Genomic DNA, 12,336 nt, shown 5'->3' on the forward strand with positions numbered 1-12,336 from the left:
ACCTGAGTTTGACACCTATGCCTTGTAGGGTGCATGAAAGGGTTCAAGTTGTATGGATTGTTGATTGATGTTTAAAGAATTAAATATGAGACTAAATCGTAATTTTATTCTAACCGATTGTGCGCGCATTGAGAACCCATTGTGAAAATGATATAGGTTTGTTACGATGTAACTGAACCCTGTTTCTGGGACTATGGAATTTGTCTGTGGAAAAAAAAGATATGTACAGTAGGATACCTAAATAAAGAGGTTGATGCTTCCTGCCTGAGGCTTGTAAACGTTTCCTGGCTGTCCATATATGGTCCGTCTTTAAATAAAACAAAATCATTCCTTGTTTAAAACCTCCTTGGAGTTTGGCTATGTACAAGAAACATGTAATTAGGCTGGGGATGTTAACTGAAGTCTGGAGCATTCTGCAAACCACAGCCACCACTCGGTGTCCTGCTTTAGAAAGGGGCGGAGTGAGTCCAGGTTGATTGATGCTTGTTGTGGCACGCAGACATGCGGTTTACTATGTCTGCGTGTTTGCCGTGTGGTTATGTTAAGTCGTGTGATGCGTTGCTCTCCGCAGTCAAGGATACTGTGAATTTACGTAACTTGATGCAAGTGAACATTTGCCACACACTTGATTTTCTCTATATCACCTGTTGGATCAGAGAGAAGAATTACAAATCCGCAGAAGTGTGGAATTCCAACTACTGCATCGATATAAAGCAAGTCATATATTAGGCAGGAATGAGTTCTGAACACTAAAGAAAAACCAAAGAAAACCCCAAGTAAATGAATGACACATGACCTCAGATACTGCAAACATCCTGGGTGCAAAAGGGTCACAGCCGGTTGCATTGAGAGAGATGAATACATTCCTTGAATATGGAAGAGTATACGAGGAAGCGGATTAAAAAAAGTGAAGTAACAACCAGTGTTCACACAAACATTGTTCCTCTAGCGCACGCTCCAAATGTTTATCCTTCCTCTCTGATCCAAATCCGCTCTTATTTTAACAATACACTACTCTTCTTGAAGTAGACTCAGGTTGAGAACTTGAACTTTGTGTTATGAAGCCATGGTCGGTGATGACCTTTTCTTGAGCAAATGTTCTGCAAAAAGGTTGAATCTCTGCCCACGGACCTCAATTTGACCTAGCAAGTAGCACATCATGTTTTCAGTGACGTGCGTTTTTCAGTCACTTCAACTGGTTTTAGAGCGATCGTATTGGGGAACGAAAGAACACATTTAACCTCCGTTGAAGCTGTTGGAGGAAGGTGGCCTTTGTCTTCCTTTGCGTGTTCGTTAATTTCGGGTGATGAGGATGTTGGTTATCCAAATACAGGCTGGAGACGATGAACGGTCTCTTCAAAGCATTTATTTGCAGAATATTCTGGGCACCAATGATTTACAGACAATGGCTGCTGGATCACTAGCGCACCCACACAAAGGACACACAACATATTTATTTCCTCAGAAGGGTGGTACCGAGACTATAGTGCGACCTCAAGACGTCTTCTAAACAGTTTCTAAGCTTGTATCAACCCGTCTCCACAAGGTATCCAGTAAGCAATGTATCAAGGCTAACAGATGGCTCCAAGGACGCACCTGGTTTACTGCGGGCATGAAAATGTTATACAGGCTAGACTAAATATGGCGGAAGACACGCGTCATTGCTCTATTTTAATCGATCATTGTTGAAAAACACAAAAGACCACGGCGGAGCTTTCACTATACTAAATATGAGTAGAGGTCATCCATCAAAGCGCATTTTTTGAACAGGCTCATGGCTGCTGAACTTGATGTTTTGGGGCAATCCTAGAGGTCTACTTTTCTGAGCAGGATGAATGCATTTCTGCTTTGCACAGGTGTGATCCATTTTGGTTTCACGTTCGGACATTTTGTGATTACGGTATTATATTTGTCACTTACTATGTTCCGTAAAACGTGTTCTCTGCACTGAACCCATTCTTAAAGAGCAGTTGGCAGCTGCGAACTGAATGGGGAACCAGATCCAGACCTTGTGTCAGCATCTTGGTCAAGGGAACTGGCCGGAACTGAACTTTCATGTTTTTGGAATGTGGGAGTATAGACTGGGGCACCCAGAGAAAATCCACAGAGGCGTGAATAGAGCATGACACTAAAAAGGGCAAAGAGTAAGGTGTTAAGAGCCGTTGGAAAGCTAGAATTGAACCAACCACTCTCCCACCACACTGCCATATCGTGAAAGAGTTGTGATGAATTCTCAGCGTGGTCACTGATTTACTTTGGCAAGGCTGACTTTGTTATATATTCCATTTCTTATATGATCAGTGTTTAGAGTGTCTCTTGAATCTTAACATGCAGAATCACAATTTACTGGCCACAGAAAGGTGAGCCTTGCAGCAGAGTAATGCGAACTTTCAATTTTCCGTCCAACGCATGCATTCGAGATGTCACGGATTCGAATCCTAGCTTGAGACTTAATGTGGAGTTTTGTTTGGGAGGAGAATGTGAGTGTGAAAGGTTGTTTTTCTTTTGTACCCCATCTCTTGCTCAAAGTGATTCAAATATGTAAAGATAGAAAAGTAAATGGATGCTGCACAGGAGTTTGGTCTCTCTTTTTTGTGAGCCCCAAACCATTTGTTATCAGTGTGTTGGTGCAACAGACCCATCTGGTGTGTGTGTGTGTGTGTGTGTGTGTGTGTGCTGTTTGTAGAGTAAGATCCCCGATTGGGATACAAAAGGACTTCTTCCCAGGTTGAGCGGAGGCACACGCTAATGCCTGTGCAGGATTCCCATTCTTCTTCCAGCAAATTTCAGGTATTATTTCACTACGCATCAATGTTTTCTACTCACATCAATAATTTATCTCGCTCGCCAATTTGCTCACGCGTTGTAGCAGTTGCTGGTATGCTTGTACTGTGGCGTCTTTTAGCTGAGGTTGACTATTTTTTTTTGTCTAATGGTTTGGGATTTCTGTGTATCACCAATAGGGAATGAATACTGCTGTTATGTAAACTACAGATTGTCGAGACTCACTGTGAAAATGTGCATGTTGATATATGAGTGTGTCTGACCAAGAGTCAAGCATGTACTAGTCAGTAGTGAAGACCCCTCCTCACCAATACATAGTTCATGCCATTTATGTAGCCCATATATCAATGTGACAGACGTCTCAGATAAACATTTTCCTGTAATTGCAACTTGAAGAATTTGCATTTCTCACCAGAGTCAATCAGAAGATTTAAAGATTCTGTCAATGTCATCATGCCACAAATGATAGCTCTAAATTACCCTGTCTGTCTAGACTAGGGGTTGGTAAAGTACGGCTGTGGGAGGCAAACGGCTCGCTTTGTACTTTAATCTGTACTATGATCAAGATTCCCGTCATATTTTTTGTGTCAAAGCCGTTTCATCCTAAAATCCGTTAACTAGATCACATTTGTTCATTTTAAACGATTTTGAACAGGTGGCTCATTTGTATTTTTTTTAAATAATGAAAATTGGGGAAAAAAAGTGTTTCACCGATACAGTAAAGGTAAATTTTTTTTAAACAAGGGGTTTTTTTGTAAATAATACAAGTTTTTTTTTGTTGAATATTATTGACCAATCTAAAGTGTCTCCTGAAAAGTGATGGTTTTATAGCTGTAAGGATAAACCATTCATTTTATTCAATAACAGGCCCATCTGCCTGTTTTGAAAATGTAATGTAGCTCTTCAGCAGAAAGGTGTACTCACGCTTCAACCTCCTTTCATCTTTTAATTTTTTTTTAAAAAGAAGAAATGGGATGACGAGATTACAAACACATTTTCAAGGAAAGGATATTCACTTTTACGGTACTAATAAAATTTTTGAACACAATTGTCCAAGCTATAAATAACAAGGTGCATGCACGCAGTATAGATTACAAGTATTGCAAACCTTCCATGTATTGGAATAAGAGTTCCTCCATCTGTAGAGACATAATATTCAAATCACGTATTGTGATCGAATATTTGCACACTTCATAGCCATGCTTTGACTTGATCTGCTTGGGTTAACTGGATCAGACCAGATTCTTTTGTTCCCATGAACAGACCAGCCAACGTCTGCTCTGCTTCTGCTCTGCAACAACAACAAAAAGGGACTGTGGACTTAGTCTACTTTTTTCCAGTCTGGTAGCTGCGTCTTGTTGACTTTAGCTACGAAAGGAATTGAGGTGAAGCCCAGGCTCGCTACCATGATGATGGGGGGGGGGGGGGGGGCGGCTTTGCACACAAATCAAATGTGTGGAAGTCCAAATATTTGTGGCAATTATGGAGTCTGTCTATATGGTTTATTGGGTTAATTTGTCCTTTAAAGCATTTTGATTCTCTTTTTGTCAGGAGTAATTGATGGAAATTTGACATGTGTATTTTCTTTTTTTTCTTTTGGTTTATCCTTCCAGGCATGAGGGCCTGCATAATATTTCTTTGCCTTCTGGCTGCAGCATTCCCTTTATCTGTGAGTGGAAAAGTAATTATTTCAGACGATTTAATGAAGTTGCAAAATACACAGGCACAATGATTCACATTTCAAATGTTTATATACAGGTAGAAAATAATCGTCATGAAAAGCAGAGAACTTCCCACACGGCCAACGAAAAGGTAAAGCCAACTCCTCCAGAATTGTTTTGTTGAAAACATCATTTAAAATGGCTTTTTAAAAATTTCCTCGCTCAATTCAGGACATTGCCATTGAGGAGTCCAACCAGGCACCGGTCCTGCCCACTTTAGTGGCTGTTGAAGCCAGTAACCAGAAGCAGGAAGAAGAGGAAGCGAGCGCGGAAGATAACGCTACCGTTGAGAAAAAGAGCGGCGCATTTGAGATGACGAAGGATGAAAGCGAGGCCTTCCTCCTGAGTGAGGACGATCTGGTGGACCTCCTGAAAAAGGAAGAAGCAGAAGAGGAAGAAGCAGAAAAACCAGAGATGGGTGAGGAGGTGGACACAAGCGTTGATGAAGAGAAGTTCAGACTAACAGAAGAAGTGCAAAAGAAATTGTTAACGATGCAAGCTGAGCAGGTCAAAAATGAGAGTGTGGGAAGTGGTGAAATGTTTGTGAAAGAAAGCAAAGAGTCAGAAGTGGAGATGAAAAACAAGAAAAATGGGCATGAATCCTTAGGAGAAGAAAATGTTGCGTTTTTGGAAGAATCTGAAGACAGCACAGAGTCCAAGATACTGTCCACTCTTGACTACGCTGGCGATAGTGCAATAGTGCCACCTCTACGGCTAATTCCAGCCAAAGATGACATCAAGCCTTTTTCTACATTAGCTACAAAAGAGGACACATATGCTGGTGGAGCCGTAGATGTCCAAGTCATGCAAAACAGTGAAGGGACAGGACATCAAGGAGGGTCAAGTAAGGATCAAATTCAAGACAACAAGCCCAAAGACTCACAGGCACAGCTGGCTGGGAAAGACGAGGTGAAAAGTAACGCTGAGAGTGGGGACAACGGCAGTGGAAAGACACGGAGACCAAAGAAGCAGCAAAGAACAAGGAAGCACTCGCCACAAAAGGAGGAAAAACAAAATGATCCGGAACAAAGCCACAAAGCGCCTCAAGAGATGGGAGGAGGACCCAATAACAGCACAGTCCAGAAGGCAAAACGGAGAAGAGCAGGACAATGGGTATGGCACACATAGTGTAGCATCCAAAGTTGAACACAATCACTTCTGCGATGCCCTCATGTCAAAACTTCCAAAATATCATCAGCAATGTTAAGTAAATGAATTCATTTGCTGCACTCAAAATGTCGCCATCACAAAACGTTGACTTCCAAGTTAAGTAACACATTTGTAACCATTATACCAGTGATTCTAAAAAATGTGGGAAGAGTACCACTAATAGTACTGCACAAAATATCCAGCGGCGTGTGTGTTTGAATATTCGCTTGAGGAATTATTAAGATCATAATAAATGAGAACATATACCATGGATATTAATCATAAACCTTCTGGATCATGTCTTTGGCCTCTAGGCTCGCATTATTTTACTCTTTAGTAGTCATAATCATAACCATTTCAGTGAAAATGCTTAATCCACATAGTTATGGCACAGAACTGAATAAAATGTTTTTGTGCTGCCTTTCGCAAATGGAGAAAGTTTCCTGATTAGATTGCACTTCATCCATGTGAACAAGCGGTTGTTAAATTGCCACAAGAGTGGCACTGGCTAAAGCCGGCGCACAAATAGTCCATAGAACTGTTTAAAAAAATACATAATTTGAACAGTTTAAACAACATTGAAACAATGAAGTGGCATTTTAGAAAAATTGAGGTTATTCAAGTAAATAATAGATACACAGAGAGAATATAAAATACACAACAGGAAAATTCATTCTATCCATTTCAAGGTTGTTTTTTTATAGGGGTTCCGCAGATAAGGCAGCAAAGGGGCCCCTTGACATTCTGGTTAGTCGTGTTTTACAGTACAGTACAGTATACCTTTTACTGCTGCCCTCAAGTGGGAAAAAAAGTTACGACATGTGCCTTTCAAGGATGTCCTGCACTAAAAGAAAATTGTTTACTTTGCCTACACTGAATCGGATTGAATTTGAAGCAGATTAAACCTCTAAATTGTTTGCATGCATTTGAATGTTTGCCTGTGTTACATCCTGCAGGGCCCTTTAGTAGGTGTCAACCCAGTGCAGATAAGGGCCAAAGTGGATCTCTACCCGAGTGCCAGGTCTTCTTCTCCCCCAGACGCCCCTCCTGGTTGGTGTCTGCCTAATACCGCAGCATTCTCTACATTGACTCAATCACTCCACCAACAGTCTCGCAATCTGCTGAATGGCACATTGAACCAAAACTTCAGCATGAGCAGAGTCATTCTTGCTTCATGGCTGCAAGCAAAACACAGCTCCAGCAGCTTTAGGAGTGAATGCGGAGAGATCAGGTTGAATTTCATCACTGTACGAGCTTGAAGGCAGATGGAATGCAGAGGATGGTGTGCTTTAGTGACAGCTCACTGGTTTTTCCAGCAATCACATTGTTTTATGTTTCAGATCCATGCGATGACTTCCGCTGCAAGCGTGGAAAAATGTGCAAACTTGATCAAGATAAGAAGCCAAGTTGTGTCTGCCAGGAACCCACAGAATGCCCCCCCAGTTTGAATGAGTTTGATCACGTAAGTCTGAATCCCAACGCATTAAAAATGTTTGTCTTTGTTTGTTTGCCCAATCACATGAGCAGCAATTTATTCAGGCGACAGTATACGTAGGCTCCGATATGAGGAGGCCGAAAATAGCAATCTTTTGGGGGACGTTAATTGTACCCTAAATGGCTACAGAGAAAATCTATCCATTTCTAAAAGAGTTTGGCACACATGACATTTGCTATGTGTGCCAAACTCTTTTTTTTGTTGTTGTTACGAGCCACATCATGGTTATTGTGTGCCAGGGAAGGCCATAATGACCCGTACAAAAAACACCGTATATTATCACATAATACACAAAAAATTGATGGATACATAGTATAAAAATTAGAAGCCAGTTTAAAAAAAAAGCGTCCATTCATTCGCACTCACATTCACAACTACAGCATGGACAATTGAGTACTTTTTGCATTCATGTTTTTGATCATTGAGGAAACGCCGCAGAAAGGCCTGAGTTGAGATTTTGAACCTTCTCAACTGTGAGACAGAAGCGCGAAGCCCTACCATGCTATGTCGCCTAATGAGAAAATCTGTTAAATAATGCATTTGTATTCGTATCAGTACTTCATAGCCATGGGTTCCCCGTCACCCTTCTACAGTCAAACAAACAGCCAACGAAATAACACCTTCACCTTCATAATCAGACAACCGCATTGCCATTTATTTTTTCTGAAGGTTTGTGGAACAGACAACAAGACATACAGCACTTCGTGTGAACTTTTCGCCACAAAATGCAATCTGGAAGGCACCAAAAAGGGGCACAGACTTCATCTGGACTACACAGGGCCGTGCAAATGTGAGCACGTACGAACATTTCGCTTAAATGCAGCTGCGTCACAAATGAATATGACCTTGAGCTCTCTTCTTCTGTCTTGCTTAGTGATACCTCCATGTGTGGACACAGAGCTGGTCCAGTTCCCGCTGCGAATGAGAGACTGGCTCAAAAATGTGCTGCTGCAGCTTTATGAACACGACTCGATGTCCGCCGGCTACCTCACCTCCAAGCAGCGATTCAGAGTGTGTTTTGTGCTCCAAATAATAAGGAACATTCACAAATTTTAACAATGCTGCATTTTCTATCCTTCTTAAATTCTCTTTCTATCGAAAATAAGTTACCATCGCCATGAAGTTGTTTGGACTGTGTTTTTATAGGTGAAGAAAATCTTTGAGAGTGAAAGACGTCTTCATGCTGGTAATCACTCTGACGAGCTCCTGGCTCAAGACTTTGAGAAGAACTACAACATGTACATCTACCCAGTGCACTGGCAATTTGCTCAGCTGGACCAGCACCCCTCTGACAGGTCAGTTTTACCGCACGGGTGACATTGACAACTGAGCAAGTCCACAATGGGAGCGTCGTCAGGTTATTTGTTTCGCACCATCCTGCGTGTAGCATTTAACTTTAGTACATTCAATACAGATATGGAAAACATTTACTTTTCAATATCAATAGGTTTTAGGTAACGTTTCAGGAGGAGTAAGTAAGCTGAAGTACGTTTTGAGGGGCTGTCTAATCAATTTCTATTCCCAACGACATTATGTGAAGTACAACAAATGACATTACTGCATTTTGAATTTGGCGAACAGCTTTGAGGTTCTTGGTTTAAATCTCTGCTCTGAGCTTCATGTGAAGTTTGCATATTCTCACCGTGCACGCTGGGCTTTATGCTCACACTTCGCTTAACTTACTGCAGCGAGTCATGCGCTCACACGGAAATCAGAATATGCCTTTTTTTTGTGCTCAGCCTTAGATCCCCCGCCTATGAAAACAGAGTGTGGATGTGAATGATTACTTATCTTGATTGACTTGCGACCAGTCCTGGGTGTATTCCTCCTCTAGCTCCGCGGAAGTCATTTGGGATAGATTTCAGCCCACCTGCAACCCAAATGAAGTCAAGCAATATAGAAAATGGATGGATGGATGGACTTGAGTTATGATCAGTGGGCGTGCCTCCCCATCTAAAGAGTTGATATTACTCTCTCCCGTGCAGAGTGCTATCCCATTCAGAACTGGCTCCACTCAGGGTCCCTCTGGTACCTATGGAGCACTGTACCTCTCGCTTCTTTCAAGAGTGTGATGCCGACAAGGACAAGCATGTGTCCCTTACAGAGTGGACTTCCTGTTTTGGCATCAAGAGCAGTAAGATCACCCAACACACGCCATGTTCAATCTGAAATTTGTAAACAAGGTCATTATAAACAATATATCAATTTTAACAAAATAATTGCAAAAAAACAAAAAAACCCACTTAATTGGATCCGTTATTTAGCACTCCATATACTGATTAATTGTAATTTATTTCTTGTTTGGATTGCCTACTTCTGACTTAATGCATGTTATTTGTAATTTTCAAACCATTCCTGCAAATGATTTTGTCCCTCCACAGATGACGTCGATGTCAACCTTCTCTTTTAAGGACACACTGTAGCTCACCAACAGTTGTCTCGACATGGCAGATGCTCCAACAGTTCCATTCTGAGCAACGCCCCCCAGTTGTGCTCTTTATGAGCAAAGGTATTGAGACTTTAATTAATGAATCAGGGGTTGGGCTTGACCTCTTTTCCTATAATTTTCTATAAATTTTCTATAAATTTCCTATAATTCAAGTATTCTACCTTAATAAAGACATTTTGGGCAAATCAGGCTATCAGCTGTGTGGGCAAAGTTTTGGGAAGATCATTTTCTGTTCCAGCATGACTCTGCTTAAGTGCAGAACAGAGATTGGAAAACAATTCTGGGCGCTAGCCTTTCAAGTGTTTAAATTAACAGAGCACAAATTCCAACATCTTGTAGAAATCTGTTAGAGCTGCAAACTGCACTCCATATTTTCTTTACTTGCATATTTTCTTTATTTGTCTATGTAATAATGACCTGACATCCTAACACCTTACATCTGAGAACAACATGCTTAATTTTATTTTTTACATTTCATACTATTCTATATTTTAGACACTGCCGCTACAATTACTTTTTTTTTTTTAATGAAAGGTTAGAATTAAATCCCTTTTTTATGCATTCCAAGCTGGGTAAACCTTTAGTGGAGAGTGTGTTGCACGGAGCACTGCCTGCCGCAGGCTTCCTGATTCCTGTAATTGTTGTTGAATAGATTCTTTTACAGCCTCAGTCAGATTGGAAAATTGCTTCTGAACTATGTGTGACTTACTTTGCCTTAGAAGGTGTTTGTATTTGCACCCTGTATCATTAAAAGCTGAAAGGAACAAACATTGTGTTGTTTGATCATATTTGGTGGATCCCTGTTGACTCCCATACACACATAAAAGTGAACAGTCGATGTGGTTTTACACGGCCGTGGTTTTTGGGGTTGAGCACCGATGAGAAGATTCGGAGTCAAAAAGAAAATGTGCAAATGCTATTAGTTTGTGTTTGGATGGTTGAGGGCATGAAGGGGGAACCTCCGTGTCCCAGCACTCTCCCCTCACAGGACATGCAACAAGGCTAACACTAAATTAGCTTGAGTGCTCACACAAACACTTTGGCATCACAAAACGTCCCCGGGGTGTAGGAGGGTGTGTTTGCAAATTTCGGGGATCCGATCAATGAAGCAAGACTGGGTCCTTTGAGATCTTCAAAGGCTCCTCCTCAAGTAGCCTCGTGGACCACATAAACCATGAAGGATTTGTACAGGCTTAATGTGAATTTGGACAGCACGTGCGGCCGAGTTCTGTCGAAAATGCGGCCCTTGTTTCTGGACAGCCTGTGAATTGGACACAGCCAGTGAGCAAAAGCAAACATGTGCACTGTTTATTGTATGTCGGAAGATGTCACGATGCATTATTTTGCAAAATATTGCTCACTGTAGCCAGGGAGCAAGCCTCAAGTCAAGTCAAGTCAACAGTATTTATAGAGCACTTTCAAACAGCCATCGCTGCATACAAAATGCTGTACATGGAGCAATTTAACATATACAATAAACAGTAAAACAAATCAGTAATAAAGACGGTAGAAAACACTAAACTCCACACATTTTTTTTTAACACAAGATGATTTCTTGCAAAGCTAAACATCTTTGTGCGGTGGTATAACACATTTTATATGTCCCTCTGTGTTACTTGCTTTTTTTCAAGCATTCTTCTCGCCATGATAACATTTAATAAATCTTAATCTAAACTGATTCTCATGATGTTACTCTGAATTGTGAGATTTATTTGAAATTGAGGAATGAAAACTATTTGTTTTGTTTCTCTAAAACCAATGAACCAAACCTTATATCCATTGATTGCTTCCTACGAAGCGCAGAACCACAATGAACATCCATCAGGAATTGTGAGCAAAATTAAATGAACCTGAATTTATCTCGCTTTTCCCAACAATTGTCTTGATCATCCTTTCCACTCATTAATCACCAATCCATGTGTAAATCATATAGTACGCCATCTGCATCTTCACTATACATTATTTGAACACACCTGCCAAAGTATCATCATTACGAATGTTGCAGAAGCCCATTCTCGATGAACAAGTTGGGCCCTAGTTTCATGTCCAGCAAAGTGCAGTGCAACTGGACATTTGGGAGGAATTTTCTTTGTTTGGATATTATCGTAGATGGGAGCAGCTCCAAACAGGTGTTTGCGCCATTGTGGGAGTGAACACAGCCAACTTGATTCACAGCCAATTGAAGTGGCTCCTCTCATTCCCTTTAAATTGAGCGCAGTAAAGGCGCGCTGTGTACACGGCGGAAGCGTAACAGACTTGCTCACTAGAGTCCATACAGGAGATTTATTTTACATGATCAAGTTTCAGTAATAAAAGAGTGTTGAATTTGTATTCAATGAAACAGTGTAGTAATAAATAGTACACACTCACTTCATTTGAATGTGTTCATGTTCTCATCGACATTGAAACAATTATTTATTTATTCTGAATCAGAAAACTTTACTTTTGTGGGCCAAATATAACCCAAGTTTACAATAAATACTTACATGCATACAGTTGAGCTCATAAGTTTACATACCCCTAGGGTAGACTATGTAAATTTATGAGCCCAATTGTACATCAATAAATAAACAAACAAATAGAAATAAGTATAACTATAGGTCAGAGTTCTGAGGGCTCTGGAAAACGTTGCGACTCCACCAGGGGGGGCAAGTTGATATTAAAGTGCATTTACAAAAGCCAGTGGCTCAAACCTCAGGGGAAACTTTGCAAAAAGCCCCAAAACTAGTTAGTATTAC

The 12,336-nt window shown here is 40.8% G+C and overlaps 1 protein-coding gene across 1 annotated transcript; it reads left to right on the plus strand.

Moving 5' to 3' along the window:
• Window positions 1-2,411: 2,411 nt before the first annotated feature.
• Window positions 2,412-9,698, plus strand: sparcl1 (SPARC-like 1). The gene is made up of 11 exons (XM_052084949.1): window positions 2,412-2,790; window positions 4,398-4,453; window positions 4,543-4,596; window positions 4,677-5,618; window positions 6,611-6,704; window positions 6,995-7,116; window positions 7,819-7,939; window positions 8,024-8,160; window positions 8,296-8,444; window positions 9,135-9,283; window positions 9,531-9,698. Exons 2-11 carry the CDS (start codon window positions 4,400-4,402, stop codon window positions 9,557-9,559), a joined length of 1,851 nt encoding a protein of 616 aa, XP_051940909.1. The 5' UTR covers window positions 2,412-2,790; window positions 4,398-4,399; the 3' UTR covers window positions 9,560-9,698.
• The last annotated feature ends 2,638 nt before the right edge of the window (window positions 9,699-12,336 follow it).

This window comes from Hippocampus zosterae, chromosome 13 (assembly GCF_025434085.1).
Source record: "Hippocampus zosterae strain Florida chromosome 13, ASM2543408v3, whole genome shotgun sequence".
Lineage (NCBI taxonomy): Eukaryota > Metazoa > Chordata > Actinopteri > Syngnathiformes > Syngnathidae > Hippocampus > Hippocampus zosterae.

Bases quoted from the DNA above. Each gene is read 5' to 3' on its own strand.
- sparcl1 (XM_052084949.1), top strand. From the start codon at position 4,400: ATGAGGGCCTGCATAATATTTCTTTGCCTTCTGGCTGCAGCATTCCCT. The intron at 4,454-4,542 runs GTGAGTGGAAAA...GTTTATATACAG, and splicing joins CTGCAGCATTCCCTTTATCT to GTAGAAAATAATCGTCATGA. The intron at 8,161-8,295 runs GTGTGTTTTGTG...GTGTTTTTATAG, and splicing joins CCTCCAAGCAGCGATTCAGA to GTGAAGAAAATCTTTGAGAG.